Source organism: Macaca fascicularis, chromosome 3 (assembly GCF_037993035.2).
Source record: "Macaca fascicularis isolate 582-1 chromosome 3, T2T-MFA8v1.1".
Classification (NCBI taxonomy): Eukaryota; Metazoa; Chordata; class Mammalia; order Primates; family Cercopithecidae; genus Macaca; species Macaca fascicularis.
Genome location: NC_088377.1, coordinates 15,660,413 through 15,682,767, shown reverse-complemented (window position 1 = coordinate 15,682,767; position 22,355 = coordinate 15,660,413). Strand labels below are relative to the sequence as shown.

Sequence of the window (22,355 nt, the reverse complement as noted above, 5' to 3'; positions counted from 1 at the left end):
CGCACATATTTTTACCTGTTTCTGCAAACCTGAATACAGGTTCCACCAGGAACAGAATTGTTTTGGTGTATCCCCAGTGCCTAGAACAGCTAGAATAGTGCCAGGCATACAAATGCTAAATAAATATTTGCTAGATGATAGCTGGGTGTGGTGGTGGGCACTTGTAGTCCCAGTTACTTGGGAGGCTGAGGCAAGAGAATCACCTGAACCCAGAAGGCAGAGGTTGCAGTGAGCTGAGACTGTCCCATTGCACTCCAGCATGGGCGACAGAATGAGACTCTATTTTAAAATATATATGTATTTGCTGGATGAGTGAATAAATAAATTGATCAGTGTTTCTGCAAACTTTATTTCTACTTGTCACTTTATTAAAAAATGCATTTAGTGTGGGTTTTTGAAAAGCGCTTCCACAGACTACAGTCATGTACATGACCATTCCGTGGACCAGACCCAACAAACAAGTCATCGTGAAAAAGTGGCCAAACAGGTATTACTTGTATTAACAGCACAACCAGCAAAGCAGATAAATCAATGGCTAACTTTTCCTGGTTATCCATAAGCAAGAGAATCCCCTGACCCCCAAAATAAACACACTAGACCCTCCAAAAAGTCCTTTAAAATATACTACATACTTTTGCTAATAACTATTGGTCTTGCTACTAAAGCCTGTTTGACAAAACAATGGCATAGAATAAAATATCCTGGGAGAGTCACACATGAATGAGTCATTTATAGGAAAATGGCTTGTAACACTTGAAGCTTCCCATGTCCATCAAAATCAAAATGGAGGTGAGCCAGGGAAACCAATTAACTGTGTGTGGTCTGATGCTTATTCAGTAAGGACAAGACATTGAATACCTGCAGACTCTCAAAAAGCATCCAGGAATGCTGTTCAGAAACCCCCTGTCTCCAGAATGACACTATGTGTAGCTTAACGGCCTAAAGCAGGGATTCAAAACCAGGAACCCATGGATAGAGTTCAAGTGGTCTGTGAATGTGGATGATAAAAAACAGTGATATTGGCTAGGTGCGGTGGCTCACGCCTGTAATCCCAGCACTTTGGGAGGCCGAGGCAGGTAGATCACGAGGTCAGGAGTTCAAGACCAGCCTGGCCAAGATGGTGAAACCCTGTCTCTAAACATACAAAAAGTAGTCAGGTGTGGCAGCAGGCACCTGTAATCCCAGCTACTCAGGAGGCTGAGGCAGGGAGTTGTTTGAACCTGGGAGACGGAGGTTGAAGTGAGCCAAGATTGCGCCTCTGCATTCCAGACTGGGTGACAGAGCAAAACTTGGTCACCAAAAAAAAAAAAAAAAAAAAGTGATATCTTTGTATTTACAAACCTTAAACTGAAAATCAGCATTTCCTTTTATCCTAAATGAATGTAGGCAACAAACATAGTAAAATAGTACCAGTGCCTGTGACTCTGTCACAAACAGAAATCACAGTTATTTTCATATCATGTTTTAGCTGCTGCTAATGTCTCAAAATATTACTTATTCTCATCATTCCTCAGAACAGTGGTAGCTATTAGATTTACTGCTAGGTCTTGTAATTTAATGGTCTAGCTATTAGGTTTATGTCTACCTATTAAGTCTTATAATTTAATGAGCTAATAAATAAGAACATATATTACCTATAATTCAAAAAATATTTTTGAGAACTATTTCAATATATTTAGGGCACAGGTAAGCCTATGTATTGTATTTCATGCGATTGAAAATATCATTCTGAGAAGGGGTCTAGAGGCTCCACCAGGCTACCAAAAATATCCAAAGGACAAAATAGTTAAGAACCTTGGTCAAAACAGAGGTTTTGCAAGACTGTGGCATTTGCATCCTTAGAGATCTATGGGCTGGAGACCTTCTGCAACAGGCCAAGAAATAATACCATGGTCTCCCTGTACTTTAGATTCTTTTAAAATACATATATAGCTATCTGCATACAAAAATGGTAGATCCAAACAGACTAAGCTTGGCACACCTTAGTCTCCTATGTTGGAGGAGACCACACAATGGGCAAGGCTTAAAAATAATAAATGAGTCCGTATAATTTCAAAAACTATGTCTGAAGTACCTATACCTCTTATGTGTAAAATATGAGGAACATGGAACCTGGTTAGGTAAGATCCCTACAATTCAGGATGCGAAATATGCATTAACCCCAAGATGCAAAATACGTAATCTAGTAACTCTTCTAGTGTTAGTAGGAAAGCACTTCCCTTTTTTAAGTAAGAAAAAAGGGTTTTCTTTCCTCTACTCATACAGCAGCACCAAGATCTGGCCTTTTCCCTAGGCCAGAAAAATACATCAGCTCTCTCTGTTAAATGTACTGAACACAGAACAGTTACCGATTTAAGTGATAGTTTAAAAAGGGCTCATTATTTTGATCATCCTCTATTGCATAACATGCTAAAAGTGTTACAAAAGCACACCCTCTCTTATATTTCCTTAAAAGCCCTTAAAGGGGCACGAGGTAACTTTCTAGGTAACAGAAATGTTCCAAAGCATGATCGCAGTAGTGGAAACAAGATTGTATACGTCTGTCCAAACTCATTGGGTTGTGTCCTTAAAGTTGGCGAGGGTTTTCTTAAATGTAAAATATACCTCAATAAAGTTGACTAAAAACACAATTTCCTACTCATTTTTAAATCATGCTTCCCTTTTCCAAAAAGAGAATAATACTTGGGTTTAAACGTTCAGTTCCGCTTTCTGTAGTGAAACCCTGTCTGAAGTCACTGTTATTCACACATCCATGGCAAGCAGTCAGAGCCCCCAGAGGAATGACTAAGTACAGAGAGAGCACAGGAACTCCAAAATAGAGGCGCCTTGCTCCCAAAATGTTTCTTTCCTGGAACTGACAAACGCAACACTTTGCTAACAAGCAAAGAGCTTGTCACTGGCTTACTGCAAATAACAACCATTGTAATTTACCAAGTAAGCGTATTATCTCTAATCTGTGTAAAATCCTAGAAATTAAGTATTAGCATTTCATTTTTTTTTTCTTGGCCAGTTCCATATGATTAGTAAGCAGGTCTGATTCACAACCCCAGTCCCATAAGTATGTTCAAACTCAAATATATGTAAATGTCCTTGAGAAGCTATATAAATACAGTTCCAAAAGACTGGACATAGATGGCAGCTTTTTTCACCCAACAAGATTTGACCCAGCAGTTTCAACACGCCTACGGATGTCACACAAAATTAGAATTAGCACTGTTTTCGGTAACGACAAGCAGCTGATCTTTAAGTCACCAATTTAAAATAAAAGACTGGCCGTGCGCAGTGGCTCAAACCTGTAATTCCAGTACTTTGGGAGACTGAGGTGGGAGGATCACTTGAGCCCAGGAGTTTAAGACCAGCCTGGGCAACAAAGCAGGATCCTGTCTCTAAAAAAAATAAAAATAAAAAATAAAAGTTTGTCGGCCATGGTGCTATGTGCCTGTGGTTCCAGTTACTCAGGAAGCTGGCACAGAAGGATCACTTAAGCCCAGTAGCTCAACGTTGCAGTGAGCTATGACCACACCACTGTACTCCATCCAGCCTTGGTGACAGAGTGAGATCCTGTCTCTAAACAACAAAATAAAAACACTAAAATACAATAAAATAAAAGACTGCCAATGCAAGGCAAGCTAGTATTACAATAATGACTAAAGTTCAATGTAAGAGAAAGCTCTAGATTTTGCTTTTCATGATAGCACTGCACTGCTTCTTGTGTAAACGAAGGTGGTCATGCCACTCTGGAAATACTGAGCTAAGTAAGGCCATCTCCACCAACTTAAGGGCTCTGCATGAAGCTCATTTATTTCTGAACTCGTTCCACTCCACCAACTACAATTAACACAAGAACACTCATAATTTGAAAATAATCTCCCATAAAATGTGCTTGGACAACAGTCATAACATTACCAGCTCATAGATGTCTTCCTCGGGCTGTGGAACATAGTGCTGCATTTTGTTTTCTATCAGAAATTTCAGGCGCAGGTAATGAGCAGAATGATCCAGTTGATGTGTCTGGGACAAAAGAAAGAAAGAAAGAAAGAAAACGCCTGTTCAATAGTAAATAAGCACAATTAGTTCTCCACCAACATATTATGTATTCCCACGATCAAGAGAGGTTTTTGTGTTTTTTTTTTTTTTTGAGACGGAGTTTCACTCGTCGCCCAGCCTGGAGTGCAATGGCGCAATCTCGGCTCACTGCAACCTTCGCCTCCTGGGTTCAAGCCATTCTCCTGCCTCAGTCTCCTGAGTAGCTGGGATAACAGGCACCCATCACCACACCCAGTTAATTTTTGTATTTTTAGTGGAGATGGGGTTTCACTATGTTGGCCAGGCTGGTCTCGAACTCCTGACCTCAGGTGATTCACTCACCTCGGCCTCCCCAAGTGCTGGTGTGAGTCACTGTGCCCGGCTCAATAGAGATTTGATACTAAATGGGGGTATAAGGTTTCTACACGTCTTAAAAAGTCTGCATCGTAAATACAAACTTTTAAAATAATTTTCATTGAACGCATCGGTAACATTCCAAGGGTATCTCAGGATTTAGTGGCAACAACTGACTCACATCTCCACTTCTTATTTGATTCATTGTGCTAACACTGGTGAAATTTTCAACAAAACACAGCAGATCAAAAAGGTTCTTAAATATAACTTCATAGACAGGTGATCAAAGAACAGAGTAACAAGAAAGGCAAGAAAATACTGTATTTACAATGAAAGAAGAAGGCTGTGCCCGGACAAAGTTGTTTTTTTTAACCACATGGGGACAGTGGGACAGTTATTAACAGTTCATTTGCAAGCGAGTCAGTGTGAAGACTTACTCGAACTGAAGTGTTGGACTTCAGTCTTATTTATATACTCCCCAAGTGAGACTCTCTCCGGGGGCAGTGCTAACAGGCATGTGTCCAACTACGGAAACACACTGAATGACTTGCTTAAAGAAAACAATTCTAAAACTGAAATTTTCAAGGCTTCTCCTTTGGTCTAGGATGGGACAATAGATTTTTTTTTTTTTTTCTGTCTAAAAAGTAATCCTTGAATTAATTTTGAGGAATAAGTAATAACAGCAACATGGTTTTATAGTAGACAGTCAAGAGGATACAGGGAAGAAAGAAAATGCTCTCCGAAAGTTACACAGCAACATGAAAATATATTGCTAGAGATAAAATGTTTAAACCAATTAATTTTTTAAAGCATCCTTATCTTTTAGAGATATATCCTAAAGCGCTAATAGATAGAAATGATATAATATCTGGAATTTGATTCCAAAATAAGTAAGAGCTGGGGGTGGGAGTGAGTAAATAGACAAACCTTAACTTGATCATTACAGATTCTAGGTGATAGATACATGAGAATTTATTACATTATTCCCTACTTCTAAGCAAATTGGAAATTTTTCACAAAATAAATATAAAACCTCTTCACATTCAAAGCTCTACAGGTAAGAATTATTTCAAAATGAACAAAATTAATTGTTAACTGGTTCAGTACTCTTTCTACTTAACCCACCCTCAAAATAATACTTTTAAAGTCTAACAGCATTCCAATAACTATTCCAGTAATATATATATATATATAAAACGAACTCTTAGATACGCCAGACACCTTGTGCAGTAGTGAGAATACAGGAACTAACAAAACATAAATGCCGTCTTCAGGACTGTCTGCGGCTGCAAGTACAAGCCATGTAGATGGGGGAGGCGAGGCAACAGTGGTTTCGCATTTTAAATAAACACGTACATGCAGGACAGGCAACCTGCATTCTTGCAAAAGCACATTTCCAGAAAGTGGAAATGAGTTCACTCTGAACACACAGCAGAAGGATAAAGTTTTCTATCAGTGATTCTTGGGAACCCCAACCTTTCTCCTCTCCTGAGTAATATGATAGTTTGCAGCCTGCTGTGCCGGACACAGATGCCATTCACCGAACACGTCCCAGTGCACCTGGCTTTTGTCCCTTCACTGTCTGTATTTGAGACCGGATGCTCAATATCCAACAGATCCATGGTTGTTGATGTCAAAGATAATAAGGGCGGAGGTGAAAGCCCAGGGAAACATAAAACAGGGGCTTTTAAAGTGTGCTACCTACTGCTGGAGAATCAAGATAAATAAACAACAACAAAATACTAATATTTAGGGTGATGTGTTGAGCAAGAAAAGTTTTCCTAAGACAGACTGAAGCTGCAAATGCTTCCCACCTACCTGGGTCCTCACTGAAATCTTTAATTAGAAGCAAAAATTTTGGTTCACCATCTGTTTCCGACTGAGGCGGAAGGGAAAGAAATGAAATTTCATGGGTTCTTAGTAACAGGAACAAATCCACTTGGAAACCTTATCATCATCATTAATAAACACTTTGTGGGCACTCCTTAATGAGACTGCCACGGAAACAGACTGTCTTCCAGAAATCAGGCCAAAACAGCAACCTCACCTAAGAAGATTCTGGTTCCTGAAACTTCAGTGTGAGAGACAGCCCACTGTCAGGCACAGACAGCCTAAGGTGGTCCTGGTGTGGACTATGGAGAACTCCATCATCCCCTAAATGCTACAGTGCTGAAACCATTTCTACATACATGCAGAGAACGTGAAGGCACCTCACTTAAATTGTGTAAAGCATTGCGGAGAACTAAAGAATGATAACTATAGCAATGGTAATAAGAACGATTCTTGGCTGGGTGTGGTGGCTCATGCCTGTAATCCCATCACTTTGGGAGGCCAAGGTGGGCGAGTTGCTTGAGCCCAGGTGTTTGAGACCAGCCTGGGTAACACGGTGAAACCCTGTCTGTATCAAAAATACAAAAATTAGCCAGGCATGGTGGGGGTGAGCCTGCAGTCCCAGCTATTCGGCAAGTTGAGGTGGGAGGATTGCTTGAGCCTGGGAGGTGAAGGCTGCAGTGAGCTATGACTGCACCACTGTACTTCAGCTGGGGGACAGAGTGAGATCCTGTCTCAAAAAAATAAGTAAATAAGTAAAAGGAAAAAAAGATTCTTGCCACCAACCATCATATTTTTCAAACTTGTTTAAGTTACAATAATATCTTGGTAACTTAAAAAAAAAATCAGCACAAGCAGCAAACATAAAAATTATAATGGTCTTACTTGTAACTTAAGAGCCCTAATTTTGGTCAGTAAATAGTTACTCTCAAAACAGGACAGTGGATCAAAATATATACCAGTGTGTCTTATTATTTTGGTAAAAGCTTCCGAGTTATAAGCCCTTGTTAATCATGGCTGGTTTAACATAAAAAGAAAATCTTAATGAATTAATTAAATCAGATCATCAGAACTATCAAGAACAATTTTATGCTCCTCAGATACCTGTTAGTCAATATCAAAGCAAGTCAAACAACTAACCATGTTCAGAATATATCTTTGTGCAAAAGAATTTCAAATGTTAATGGATATTTAAACATAGTAATTCTAAACGTGTGGCCTTGCTTTAGACATAAAACATTCAAGTGAAAATTCAAAAGAAAATTCAGACTTGTAAAGCAGTCAAGGAAAATTCACTTAGGAAAAAATTTAAATGGTATAAATTTGTTTTCCAATGTACATGTACTTAAGTCACTAGCATTTGATTCATTTTGAGGCAATGCAGCCACAAATTATACCATAAGTATTATGGTACAACATTTTTAGTTTAGTTGGCATAGTTTTTAAAATTCGCATCTTACTATGACTATTTCAAAGGATGAAACAGCAAAACACAATGTAGATATTTTCAGTAAATAGTCTGCACCAATTAAAATAGATAACATGTCTCAGAGTTTACTGCCTTAGCTCTCCTAATCCATTATGTTTTGCTCTTCTATTTCTCTTCATATTCTTCCATTTCAGTCAAACTTCTAGAAGACATATAAACATGCAATTACTGCATACAGAAATACAAACATGTAGTCACTGCATACAGAAATATGTATCCACATACACACACACAAAGTGCTATCGTAGAATTTCTAGAGATATTTTCCCTCCCCTTCAAAGTAACTTTTTGTTTCTTTAAACGCCAATGGTTATAGCTATCCAAAGCCATAGCTGACGTAGTAAAAGCATGAAATAAAACTGACACATGGTCATATGTGAATAATATCAGTAGGTATAAATGAATGAAAATATGTTGCAATTATATTTGTACTTGTAACGATCAGAATATATCCCAAACCTATAGGCCAACATGGTTACCTGCTATACTTAGCAACAATCATTCCAGTAACATCTCTGACATGAATTGTATATGAAATGAAGATCTTGAAACTTTTACTATACCAGAACTTGACTGGTGCTCAGATGGCAGATGGCAAACTGATGTGAAATGATGTGGATCAAATAGAATAGGAAAGAGAATGAGCTGAATGCAAGAGACAGAAGAAACAGATTGATTATTAAATATTAGAGAAAGCATCTATCACCAGACATTGAGAATAACAATAATGAAACAAAAGACAGGCATTTTTACAATCATCTTTGTTTTCAATGGGGGGGGGGGGGAATATTCACCATGATACTAGATTGTTAATAACATGGGGCACTGTTTTCCCCATTATCTCCTTCCCTCTTAAGAATAAAATCAGATCCACTAATTACAATAAGGTGTTTTCCAAGGAAGAAGTAAGCTTTAGAAGGCACCTGGCCCTGAGCATACTGTATCACTTTTCTTACAGGGGTGTTTTCCCAAAGACCATCAAATTCTGAAATGCACACACAAGTCTTCCATTTTTAAACTCAGGAGATTTTTTCTGTGTGTATATTTCTAGTACAGATGGGGTTTTGCCATGTTGGCCAGGCTGCTTTCGAACTCCTGGACTCAAGAGATCTTCCCTCCTCAGCCTCCCAAAGTGCTGGGATTACAGGCGTGAGCCATCGTGCCCGGCATAAACTCATGAGATATAAAGCTTGTTCCATACCACGTTGTCTTTGTTTTTATTTCTGTGTCTTGGGAAAAAGAACTGGGCCCAGGGAAAATTGGGCAGGACTTTTACTGTCGGAGAAAGGGATTTTGTACCTTAATGATGCCATCAGAAACCCTTCAAGTGACAGAAATAAACACTTTAAAGAGGATCAGTCCACTACATTATCTAGATATGGTCTCTAACTGGCAATGACAATATTATTCTTCATTCCCCTAGTTTCTTCCAAAGCAAAAGCTTGAAATATATGTAAATTGGGCCAATCATTCATTGCTTCACTCATTGATCAATCTTCCACCAACCAATGGTAATTGGAAAACTTTGGCTTAACCTTCGATTCCCGATTGAGTTGAAAGCCAGTGTGCGCAGGATGCTCCAAAGCCATATTATTCCTCTGGAAACACCTTCCAGAGTTGGGCTTATACAAAAAGGCCAGAAAGTCCTACTTTTAACACCTTCATCTGTGGATCTGACAATAACTCTTCAGCTCTGCAGAATGTTAATGGGTCTCTAAAGAATTGTGCTAATCTATAAATAAAGGAATGCAGAAATCCTCTACAGACCAATTTTGTTAAGTAATTAACATGAAAAAAATTGTGAACAGAGATACCATTATCTCCAAAAGCTAGAACCCTCGTACATGAAGGATTCAAAGCACATAGAGAGGTGCTATCATTTATTTTTAACATCCATGTCAGGGCTGCCTTTGGTTATTGCCCAAAACAAGTGATTCTTCTGTTTATCCTCCACATCCATAAGACATTTTAAGAGGCTAATTTGAGCTGGACTGCTCCATTTCCCTGATTCATATGAAGAGCCATGTTTCTTCTTTAAAAAGCCGCCTGTGATTTGCTTTTTTTAAAATACAAAAATTGCTGATTGTAGAACTACAAAACTGAGGTACTTGTGGAGATAGTGAAAGTCATTCAGTATTTACAAACATTGTGTTGAATGATGAGATCTTTAAAACGTCATTTTATCCATCCAACTCTTCTAGGATAAAATTGTGATAGAAAAGCTTTTCATTTTTTTTTCTTTTAGCAGCCCCAAAGAAGATCAATTCACTCCCCTAAGAATATATTCTAGATTCTTCTGAGCCTTACTGATTGTCCTTCCTGAAGACTAAACCGAGGTTCTGAGAGTTCTTGTGGACTGCAGGATGCACCCAGCTGTAGAGAAGCCAGATGTGGGTTCAGTCTCTCCTTTGCAACTGACTGTGACGTGAGCTCAGGCAAGCAGCTAAGGCCCTCTGAGCTTCACTTCCTCCATGGGTACAATGGCAAAGTCTCAGCTCTTTCTCAGGCTCAGACCTGATATGACTACTACATAGAACTATTAATGCTATTCGTTATGTAAAATTAAAAACAAGCATGCAAGTAAAGTTCTTCTTTCTTCTCTCTCCCCTAACTTAAGGCCATTCACCTGGCTGCCCGTCAGGGGGAAAAAATGAAACCAGGTTCACTTTGAAAAAGATCAAGGCATTTCTTCCATGGTTTAAGGTGAAAGTAGAGAAAAGGAGCTCAATCATTTGTCCTGTTTCTAAAAAGGCTAATTCTGTGTTCACAAAAGAGGAATTTCCCACCAATGGAGGTCAAACTTATATTTCCTTCCATTTTCCCAAATTCTCAAGATGCCCACAGTGGATCGGTTACTGATTAAAGAGCAGGTGACAAAACGGGACCCACAATATGATGCCACTGAACACATGTACATGTATGTGTGTGGGAAAAAGAATGAATGGTCAAACGTCTAAACGTTTACAACGGTTATTTTTGGATTTTGTGCATAAGAGTGGCCTTAATTTTCTGTTGTGTTCTTCACCTAGATTTTCTAAAAGGTTTGCAGTGAGCATGTGATACGTGCATTAGAAATCTATCAAACACACATGTTGAAAGATGCCACTTAGAAGAGTTCCTCTCCTTCCAAAGGTGAAGCATTCACTAATATAATTATGAGTATTATCACAAAGGAATGCAATGCTGCTCGAAATGAAAGAGAGGTGTGTTTTAAGCACCTTCCTCTCCCACATGACTCTAGGTTTCCATGTGTGCCTTAGAAGATTCCTACACCCCATTCTGTTGTTGGAGAAACAACCCAAAGCAGCTCCATACCTTGCAAATCAGCTCCAGGGTGTCCCGTGCAGTGTCCCCCGGCCGGACGACCGTCAGGGCAGGCTGATTATTGGGCAGACAGAACCAGGATGGAGTGAAATACTCGTGGACCCAAATGTCGCAGTCAGGGTTGTGCTGGTGAACGTTAGGTAAGACCACTTCTTTCTCCCTCTATAACAAGAAATAAAGTTAGCAGGGCACCAGCAGTGGAGCTCTGACAACCCTAGATCCCCAGACTGCACACAGGAATCACCGATTCCTATGAAAATGGCCCAGGGCAGAAGCAGAGGCAGTGGTGGGAGGCAGGGGAACGCTCGGAGAGAGAGAACTACTGAGAAAGCAGATTTATGGTGCAATGGGGAGATTTCAAACTTCAGCTGTGAGGCAGGCTTCACACCTGGCCCACAGCATCCAGAGGTGATCACGGCATGAATGAGTGGGCATCAAACTTTGGAAGAAAGAAAGAAAGGGGTCACCCATTCAGCTTAGCTTCATGGTTCTTATTTCTTCCACAAACTCATTTCAAGTTTCAAGCAGGGAATTCCTACAGCAAGCATATCTGCCATGTGAACTTTACAGTTCAAAGCAATGATGATGCCCCAATAATTTTTTCCAAAAAGATAATGTGTTAGCACTACATATTTATATTTATAGAGAGCATCATTTTTGTGCTCTCCTTGGACCTTCAGCACGACCCCGGGGACAGAGACAGCTCCATTTTCCAGATGGAGGTCAAAGAACTTGATGGATAACCTCATGGCACAATGTAGCAAAAACAAGCCTCCTTTGCTGCCATCACTGTATTCCCCCATCACTGTGCCTGAGGACCAGGGAGTGGAAGGAAATTTGTGAATGTGGGAGAAGGGTCGGAAGTCCTCCTTCAGCAGCTGGGTTAAACCTAAGCAAGCTAAGCAGATGAAGCAGAGGATGTTGCTTAGATTGACAAAATGTTATGTTGCTTAGATTGATACAATGTTAGGAGACCATCACCCACCCCCCACAACAAGTAAGCAAGGAAAGAATGATGTTAGATTTCAGCAATGTAAACATAATATTGATGTTCAATATATGCTAAGTAATAGGACTTCATTATTGATTTATAAGCAGGCCACTAGTTGGTAAATATGTACCTACTGATCAGTAAGAACAAGGCTGGTATCAGCAAATTACAAGAAGAAACAAATTTCCCAATGAAAGCTGAGAGATGGTAATACAACCTCCCTTCATAAGAAAAATGGGATCCAAGAATGGGGAAAATGTTTTAATAAAAGCCACTAAACTAAACCCAACTGCGGAGGGTAATTTCAGCCTTGACTTTGAACAGAGTTGCTTTAGCAGATAAGCTGGACTCCAGGGAAGGAACCGTCAAAAAGCAATCAACATACCCAAATTCCATTAACTATAATTGGAATCTTCTGACTCTGTTCCAGCGTGCCACATTAAATAAATGCCCCTTAGCACTGAATCAACCCAAGTTTTGCATCTAAACACTCTGAGAACAAGGCATTCTAGCCAGGATGTGGGAGGAAGAGGTATCTTGGAAAAATGGAAAAACAAAAATGCTACATAGAAATCCAATGGACAAACTTTTGCAGTTTTCAAGTTCTGTGGTCTAGAGAAGATATCTCAGTACTAAATGTGGACTAATAATGGTATGCAAGATGAACTGGCCAACCTCAGAAATGACCAAGTTAACATCAAGAACTATGCTTGCATTGCACATAGGCCCAAAAACTGAGTTTCTTCAAATTTCATCAGAGACAGATGCTCAGACAGTGGCCATGGATGAGTATTTCCAAAGACAGTGGCCTTTATATCCAGGATAGCATCATTCATTAGCAGTTTGGGTATGAAGGAAAGAAAAGGCCTTCCCATGACCACTCGTCTCTCTTCCCCCTCCAATAGCAGAACTCGTCATGGCACTCTGGATTCGGAAACTCAGTTCCATCTACAACATGAGGCTGAGCCACTGATGACTGACGCTACTTGGTTACATGGCAACTGAGGGCTGAGTTCTGTCATATTGATTCTGAGCCTGAGAACCAGAGGATCACACCAAGGTCACATTATCAACATCAGACCACCCCCATCCCCCACACAAACAGGCTCCCAGTATCACTACTAGGGTCTTGAAAACGAGAGACATCTATTTATTTAGAGGCTGAAAAAAGTGGCCAATAAAAAAAAAAAAATCAGTATTTTTATGGGCTTTCAATCAGAGCGGTTTGAAAGCCCCTGTTAAATCCAAGCACAAAGCTGAACCAAGTCTGTGAATCTTTTTTTCTTTTCTTTTCTTTTTTTTTTTTTTGAGACAGAGTCTCGCTCTGTCGCAGGCTGGAGTGCAGTGGCTCCATCTCCGCTCACTGCAAGCTCTGCCTCCTGGGTTCATGCCATTCTGCTGCCTCAGCCTCCCGAGTAGCTGGGACTACAGGTACCCGCCACCACGCCCGGCTAATTTTTTTCTGTATTTTTAGTAGAGATGGGGTTTCACCATCTTAGCCAGGATGGTCTTGATCTCCTGACCTCGTGATCCGCCCACCTCGGCCTCCCAAAGTGCTGGGATTACAGGCGTGAGCCACCCTGCCCGGCCGAATATTTAATTGAATACTTGACTTGGGAGGCAAATGCGTTTTTGTTGTTTTTCTTTTTTAAAAGAGCACGCTATCGGAAGAGTTCTTTGAAACTAATGGGAGGAAAACAGCATGTGTGGGCAGAGAGGGAGGGCAGTAAGAACACACCTCTTCAGAAGAGAAGTTGTACACAGAAAGAAATTGGCAATGGCATAAAATATTCAGCTATTCAGAACCCAAATTTCCTCTTACATTCTAGTGAGAAACTCACACATCGAATGGTAAGTATGGGAAATGTGATGTCAGCAGGAGAATCTTCTCGCTACCACTCCGTTTTAAATATAAAATGATTTTCCATCTCTTGTTGACTTATTACATAACTTTGAAAAACTGATCATTTCAGTTTTTAATATTGAGTTTACTTAATTTTAGTAGCTCAAGACAACACGGCACCATGTATATGTTGATGCACTTGCGGTACTTTTAGAAAAGAAAACACATGATTATTTTTACCTTGCCATCTGGAACAATGTCATCAAATATTCCCTCTAAAGACTTCTTTACAGCTTCGGTTCCCTCTCCAAACACCTGCGTATACAAAAGTACCATCTTAAAAAGGAATCTGGGCAACAGGGCATACGAAACCTAGGAAGGGGGAAGGAAATGGGCATGGCTATGACAAAACCTTTCACACGTGTTCGGATACTCCTACATCAAATCCCAAAGCAGGTACAATAATTTATGGGAGCAGACCTGGAAAAACACATCCCTCTATCTACATCACTTCCCTATGTCTTTGACAGTTGGGGGGAAAAAAAAGTTTGCTCTCAAATCTGGATAATACATCTCTACTTAAAGAAAATAGGCTGGGCATGGTGGCTCATGCCCATAATCCCTAGCACTTTGGGAAGCTGAGGCAGGAGGACTGCTTGAGCCTAGGAGTTTGAGACCAGCCTGGGCAATATAGTGAGACCTCATCTCTACAAAAAAAAGAATTACATTAAATTAGCCAGGCACGGTGGTGCGCACCTGTAGTCCCAGCTACTCCAGAGGCTAAGGCGAGAGGATAACAAGATCACATCACTGCACTACAATCTGGGCAACGGAGGGAGACCTTATCTCAAAAAAAGTAAAGAAAGAAAGACAATAGGCTAGGCATGGTGGCTCATATCTGTAATCCTGGTACTTTGGGAGGCTGAGGCAGCAGGATTGCTTGAGCCCAGGAGTTCTAGACCAGTTTGCTCAACAGAGTGAGACGCTGTCTCTACAAAAAACTTGAAAATTAGCCATGTATACTGGCATGTTCCTGGAGTCCCAGCTACTTGGGAAGCTGAAGTGGGAGGATCACTTGAGCCCTGGAGGTCAAGGTTGCAGCGAGCTGAGACCACACACCACTGTACTCCAGCCTGGGCAACAGACTGAGACCTTGTCTCAAAAAAAAAAAAAAAAAAAAAAGAGAAAAATATAAATATAAATAAAAGAAACTAGCAAAAGCAATGAGCTAGATAAACCCACAATGAAGCATTTCTCTTATAGCCTCATATACCTGACCAGATACTTATAAATAAAAATGTTTGCTTTGTAATACTTTCTTAAATAGAGCATGAGAATATTATAGTTTTTTACCTCAACATGGCAACATAGGGTTTTTTTAATTTAAAAAATAGAAAATTGTCTCTTCTTTGAAATGTAATCAATCCTGCTAACTTAAAGATATCATGAAAATCAGAATAGCATGTAGTATCAGGATAATGTACACAATTAAGAAAAAGCCATGGCCGGGCGCGGTGGCTCAAGCCTGTAATCCCAGCACTTTGGGAGGCCGAGACGGGCGGATCACGAGGTCAGGAGATCGAGACCATCCTGGCTAACATGGTGAAACCCCGTCTCTACTAAAAAAATACAAAAAACTAGCCGGGCGAGGTGGCGGGCGCCTGTAGTCCCAGCTACTCGGGAGGCTGAGGCAGGAGAATGGCGTAAACCCAGGAGGCGGAGCTTGCAGTGAGCTGAGATCTGGCCACTGCACCCCAGCCTGGGCAACAAAGCGAGACTCTGTCTCAACAAAAAAAAAAAAAAAAAAAAAGAAAAAGCCTTTCCTCCATGCAAACAAAACATACAAAAAATACAATGTTTTAAACTTTTTTTTGGTAGAGATTGGGTGTTGCTCTGTTGCCCAAGCTGGTCTCAAACTCCTGGCCTCAAAGAATCCTCCCACCTTTGCTTCCTAAAGTGCTAGGATTACAGGCATGAGCCACCACGCCTAGCCAAAAAAAACAAAAAACCAAAAAACCATAATTTTTGTCCATTTCAAATTACAGAATTAATGAGTAGATTTCTACTGGAATGTTTATGGCTAAGCAAAAGGTTCTCAAAAACTCATACTTTGGGGGGAGGGGGGAGGGATGGCATTGGGAGTTACACCTGATGTAAACGACGAGTTGATGGGTGCTGAGTTGATGGGTGCAGCACACCAACATGGCACAAGTATACATATGTAACAAACCTGCACGTTGTACACATGTACCCTAGAACTTAAAGTATAATAATAATAATAAAAAAACTCATACTTTAAGAAAAAATTAAAAGAATTGTTTGACATTACATTGTGCTTTGATTTTAGAAAAATGTGAAAACATTCTATTGAATCCATTTAAATTCAGTCATATATTTCAGTAGAAATGGGCAGTAGCATAACCTGGTGCCAATCAAGCAGAAGCACATGAACAAAGGGTTTTGCTAGAAAACAAGTCCAAACTGTGAAGTCCAGAAGCAGTGGGCTGAGCCAACGCTCAGGGCAGAAGATACATACACAGTGACACCACCACCTCCCAAAAGAAGAGAAATGGGCCGGGCGTGGTGGCTCACGCCTACAATCCCAGCACTTTGGGAGCCCAAAGCGGGTAGATCACAGGGTCAGGAGTTCGAGACCAGCCTGACCAACATGGTGAAATCCCGTCTCTACTAAAGACACAAAAATTAGCCAGGTGTGGTGGCCGGCGCCTGTAATCCCAGCTACTCAGGAGGCTGAGGCAGGAGAATCACTTGAACCCGGAAGGCAGAGGTTGCATTGAGCTGAGATCATGCCATTGCACTCCAGCATGGGTGACAGAGTGAGACTCTGTCTCAAAAAAAAAAAAAAAAAAAAAGAGAGAGAAATGCTGATCATTCATGTCCTCCTTTTGCAGGTTTTAACTGAGAACCATCAAGTCTCTTACGTGATTTTTTCTGATGAAATGTTGACTTTCCTCCACAGTTTTTTCTTTAGATTTACATAAAAGCAAAACCCATGGAAGAAAGCTCAATGATCTACTCTCCCCAAAGACCACAGGACAAACTGCAAAACTGCTTCAGTCTCACGCTCGCTTAGCATTTGCTCATCTGCTCTCTGCAGGTTCCATCAAGGATAGGGAAATGCCACATTGAAACAGTGAGTATCAGCCAGGCGTGGTGGCCCATGTCTCTAATCCCAGCACTTTGGGAGGCCGAAGTAGGCAGATCACTTCGTTAGGAGTTCAAGACCAGTCTGGCCAACATAGTGAAACCCTGTCTCTACTAAAATTATAAAACTAATTAGCTATTAGCTGTGCGTGGTGGTGAGCATCTGTAATCCCAGTCACTCAGGCTGAGGCAGGAGAACTGCTTTAACTGGGAGGCAGAGGATGCAGTGAGCCAAGATTGCACCACTGCACTCCATCCTGGGCGACAGAGTGAGGCTCCGTCACAAACAAAACAAAACAAAACAAGCCAGTGAGTATCATAGTCAGCTAAGGGACTCAGTGCATCAGCTTTCAGGACTAATCTCTTTTCTAAAATTCATTTCTTAAGTAAGTTAATGGCTGGAACTGTCAGAGCAAAAAAAGAGAGATCATTCTATCAAGTCAGTCGATGACGTCTTCTCACTTTGCATAAGGGCACGGGGTGAATAGGTCAAACTAGCAGTCTTAGTCATGACCTCCAAAATGCTGAAGGCCTGACTTTCCAGCCACCACAAACGGGACATTCTTCTTCCCAAAGACTACAGATGCTCATGTACCTTTAGTCCCTCAAATCTAAACAAGCAGTTCTGGAGCCACTCATTTCTCAAAGTCAAAGGACAAGGATGACAATAACAACAGACAGTGAGCTTCCCGGAAGTAACCCCAGCAGGAGACTGGCCTTGGCGAGTGAAGAAGTCAAATTAATGGGGAAGAATTGGGTGGCTGCACATGGTCAGCGGACACCCGTCACGGCACCAGGCTATGTTGCGCCCTCATGACATACCGAGATCCCGTTCCAGCCCCTGGACCTGAGCAGAAGGAGGCCGTGGCAGTGGGTGAGCTCTCTCGGATTCCTGGCTCCTCGTTCCAGTAGGCAGAGGATCTGCCCATTTAATGTCAACCCCAAAAAGTCAAGGGCAGAGAATAATCAGATTTCCCTGGAAGATGACTTTCATGCAGTGCCAGAGGCAGCTTAAAAAGCATAGCCAGGCACAGTGGCTCACACCTGTAATCCCAGCACTTGGGGAGGCTAAGGCAGGTGGATCACGAGGTCAGCAGTTCAAGACCAGCCTGGCCAATATGGTGAAATTCCATCTCTACTAAAAATACAAAAATTAGCCGGGCGTGGTGGTGCGTGCCCATAGTCCCAGCTACTCGGGAGGCTGAGGCAGAAGAATCACTTGAACCAGGGAGGTGGAGGTTGCAGTGAGCCGAGATGGTGCCACTGTACTCCAGCCTGGTGACAAAGTGAAACTCCGTCTCAAAAAAAAAAAAAAAAAAAAAGACTGCACTCAGGTGCCCACTTGGCTTCATCGCAGAGCCTGCTTTTTCCTGAAGACTCAGGGTGAATTGTGCGCTTTGAGTAGGTCTGTAATTAACAAGGGTTTGGAAAGGATGCAGGTGGGAAACTGCAGCTTGGTGACAGACTAATGGTAGAGTTCAACGTTATGGGTATGCATTACCTATTAAAAGTGTCTAGCACAGCTAGCTTCTTTGTGTCAACTAGTTGATTTTAAATAACACTCAGCCTCAATGAAGAAACACATACATCCCAAATTGAGGTGGCCACAGAATCGATCTGTGTGGGCTCGCTTTTCATCTGCTCTGAAACCTACCTGATTGATACTTGGACGTCCCTGCTTCTTTTTGGAGGTAGTATCCAGGCCCCACAGAGAAGAAAACCTGCTCCTTCGCTTGCTTGCGGATCTGGACATGGCCTGAGTACGTCTTCTCACTCCTGTTTCACCAGTGCGTGCTGCCACCTGAGGATGGCAAGGACAAGCAGCCACAAGGGAGATGTGTCAGGACCATTCACCTATGTCTTCAGGCCCCCATAAGTCCCACCCTTCAAAAAACCCTCTTCCATCATGCCAGCCTACCCTGACCTCAACGCCTAAAGTATTTAATCCATGACCCAGACATACTGGGACTTTGAGAGCCCTTCATGGATTCAGAATGGAAATGAAAGGTTGGCAAATTCAATCCTTGTTTGAAATCACCAGCAAAAATACATAATATAGGAATAAAACATATATGTTCTGTTTCCAAAAATGGCATGTCCTTCTGGTCACAGGCGTGAACTACAACAGCAAGGGAAATGAGCCAGGCTTTCTCTCCAAATGCCACAGAGCTGTTTCTGCATTCTACTGAAAAATGGTGCTCAAGCATCAGCAACAATAGTGGAAAAACAGCAGAGTTTTGTTCCTGGGTTTCCAGGTTAAATCTAAAATTACCAATCTCTACTATTTTGTTTTCTTAGGATAGATATAATCACGTTTCAAAATCAGGCAATTTGATGGTTGGCCCCCAATATCCATCCTCTATTCCATCTTAGTCAGAAAAATCTCAAAAGTAGGCCAGGTGCAGTGGCTCATGCCTGTAATCCCAGCGCTTTGGGAGGCTGAGGCGGGTGGATCACCTGAGGTCAGGAGTTCGAGACCAGCCTGGCCAACATGGTGAAACCCTTATCTTTACTAAAAAAATACAAAAATTAGCCAGCATGGTGACAGTCACCTGTAATCCCAGAGGCGGGTGGATCACCTGAGGTCAGGAGTTCAAGACTAGCCTGTCTTTACTAAAAAAATACAAAAATTAGCCGGGCGTGGTGACAGTCACCTGTAATCCCAGCTACTTGGGAGGCTGAGACAGGAGAATTGCTTGAACCCAGGAGGTGGAGGTTGAAGTGAGCTGAGATCACGCCACTGCACTGTAGCCTGGGCGACAGAGCGAGACTCTGTCTCAAAAAAAAAAAAAAAAAAAAAAAGGAAAATCTCAAATACCTCAAATGTAAGTGAGCATGCAGCCACTAAGTCCAAGATGACTTATTTTCCTTGCAGCAGGGCATGGATTGGGCTTAAGTTCTGGTCAATGGCACATAAGCAAAAAAACTATTTGCAACTTTCAGGAACTGTGCTCAATGGTAGGGGGTCTTCTGTTATCCTTTCCGCTATCCTATCTGTTTTCTTTTTCCTGATAAAAGGAAGGTGTGTGTTGCGGTCGAGGATGTCCCTACCCAAGCCTTTTCAAGGATGGCAGATAACAAGACAAAAGGGACCGGGCTCACTGAAGACGAAGGCACCTTACCAGACTTGCATCACTTACATGTCCTATGTTTAGGTAAATGGGAAAGAAAACTTGTATTTTTTTGTCAAACAAAAGCTAAACTCTGTCAAGATATTACAATGTGCCAGCAACCCAGAGAAGCATTTCTTTTTCTTTTTCTTTTTCTTTTTTTAAGATGGAGTCTTGCTCTGTCGCCCAGGCTGGAGTCCAGTGGTGTGATCCCAGAGAAGCATTTCACAAGGGAACACCCTAAATGTCAATCTGTCACCAGGATAACTGCTCAAGTAGAATCTCCGCAAGGACTCCAGAAAGTCCTCCCAGGCAAAACATTCAGGCTTGAACTTTATCCTACAGGTGGCAAAAGCAAAGTCCCAGGAACTTAAGGGAACTTCTGCCAGAAGGTGTCTCCACGGGCCACCCACGGGCTTGCCTTTCAGAAAAAAGGGAGTGGCCGGAGGAACAGCGAGTCAGACTTGAAATGAAACTTCTCCACCCACTCTTTTGTTGCCAGAGGTGAATGTCTTGGAACCTACTTGTAGATTCCCACACAGGCAGCTCCCGATGTGACAGATGCCAATTGGCAGCAATGTAGGGGATGAGGCACTGTTGGTAACATGAGGGGCCTTCCCAGCAGTCAGCGTGTTGGTTGGAAGGCATGCCTCTCTGGGGCTTCAGTATTGACAATGTAAACACCGCAGAAGCCCCATGGGTGGATTGGCAGGGACCCCTACGTACATTAAAAACAGGAATCAAAACAGCTTCTCTACAAGGGTATTTAGGGGGAAGGTTTTTGGACCCAAACAAAAATAGGAAGATGAGGGAGCTGAGAGGTCTTGCATTTTGCATTTTCTCAGCTTAGCAGGTTAAAAACAAAACAAAACGAAACAAAAAAACCCAGATCAGGGCATAGAAAAATGTGGTATCCAAGACACTGGTGGGAATTTTCACGAGAAAGATCTTAATCTAAGATTACACTGGAGATATCACAGGGAACAAAATCACAAGACAAACACACTGTAAGATATGCAAAAATTTTCTCTATTTTCATCACTTTCTCCGTTAAAGGTAAATAAAGGTTGTAAAACGAATAAATTATAACATGCAGACACGCATAGGCTCACATGACTATGTCAACACTGAATAAATGGTGTTAAAAATTTTAAATTCTAGGCCGGGCGCGGTGGCTCAAGCCTGTAATCCCAGCACTTTGGGAGGCCGAGACGGGCGGATCACGAGGTCAGGAGATCGAGACCATCCTGGCTGACATGGTGAAACCCCGTCTCTACTAAAAAAAATACAAAAACTTAGCCGGGCGAGGTGGCGGGCGCCTGTAGTCCCAGGTACTCGGGAGGCTGAGGCAGGAGAATGGCGTAAACCCGGGAGGCGGAGCTTGCAGTGAGCTGAGATCCGGCCAGTGCACTCCAGCCTGGGCGACAGAGTGAGACTCCGTCTCAAAAAAAAAAAAAAAAAAAAAAAAAAAAAATTTAAATTCTAGAGGAAAAAAATGTCCATTTGGCCTCACGGTCATACAGTCATTTTACAAACAAATCCAGTCATTAATAGTGACACATACATAGAGGCAGCCATATAAATATGTTGACATATATTACCGTTTGCTTTCTTCATACACACAGCAATACCTGTACTTACCGTGTCTAGTTAATTGTTTACTTATTTCTTACCCTTCTCTCCCACAAGAATAAAAGCTTCAGGAGGACAGAAACTCTGTGCTGTTCACTATAGTCCTAATCACAAGGATAAAACTGACAGATGCCAGGCACTTACATATATTTGTTGCTTGAACAAATAAATACATAAATACTACAAAGCAAAAGCATATCCCTATGTCACATGGTGACAACAATGAAAAGGTAACTCTTCAGTTTACAATTTCCAGACAAAGAGAGCATGAAAGAGAAATCCATACACCCAAAAATATTCTCAGTTAACCAGCTGACTAGTTAGTTTAGCCTGTTTAACAAAACACTTCACTTAAGTTTCTTATAAGCAGTATTCTCAATTGCTTGGAGCCTTGTAAACTGCAAAAGTAACCACTACCTCCAAGACAATAATGACTCAAAATGAGCAAAGGGATTTAGAAAAAGGGCTGGCAGAAGAACTGCTGGACCAGAGCTCAAGAGTTTCTCAATGATCTTTGCCCAGACAATGCCTCCCTTTGTGGCCTGAACCTGATTACTCTATCATTCTGCTCATCTGTGCAAACAAGAACAA

At 41.5% G+C, this 22,355-nt stretch overlaps 1 protein-coding gene across 27 annotated transcripts in view; it reads right to left on the bottom strand.

Annotated features, from left to right (window-relative positions):
* Positions 1 to 22,355, bottom strand: part of TIAM1 (TIAM Rac1 associated GEF 1) — a 441,123-nt gene that overhangs the window by 81,019 nt on the left and 337,749 nt on the right. For all 27 annotated transcript variants that reach the window (XM_045389226.2, XM_074034149.1, XM_065541421.1 and 24 more), the window contains 4 exons: positions 18,677 to 18,823; positions 14,098 to 14,172; positions 11,015 to 11,185; positions 3,907 to 4,011 (listed from right to left, as the gene is read on the bottom strand). In XM_045389226.2, coding sequence (XP_045245161.2) covers positions 3,907 to 4,011; positions 11,015 to 11,185; positions 14,098 to 14,172; positions 18,677 to 18,823 — 498 coding nt within the window. The remainder of the gene's footprint in view (positions 1 to 3,906; positions 4,012 to 11,014; positions 11,186 to 14,097; positions 14,173 to 18,676; positions 18,824 to 22,355) is intronic.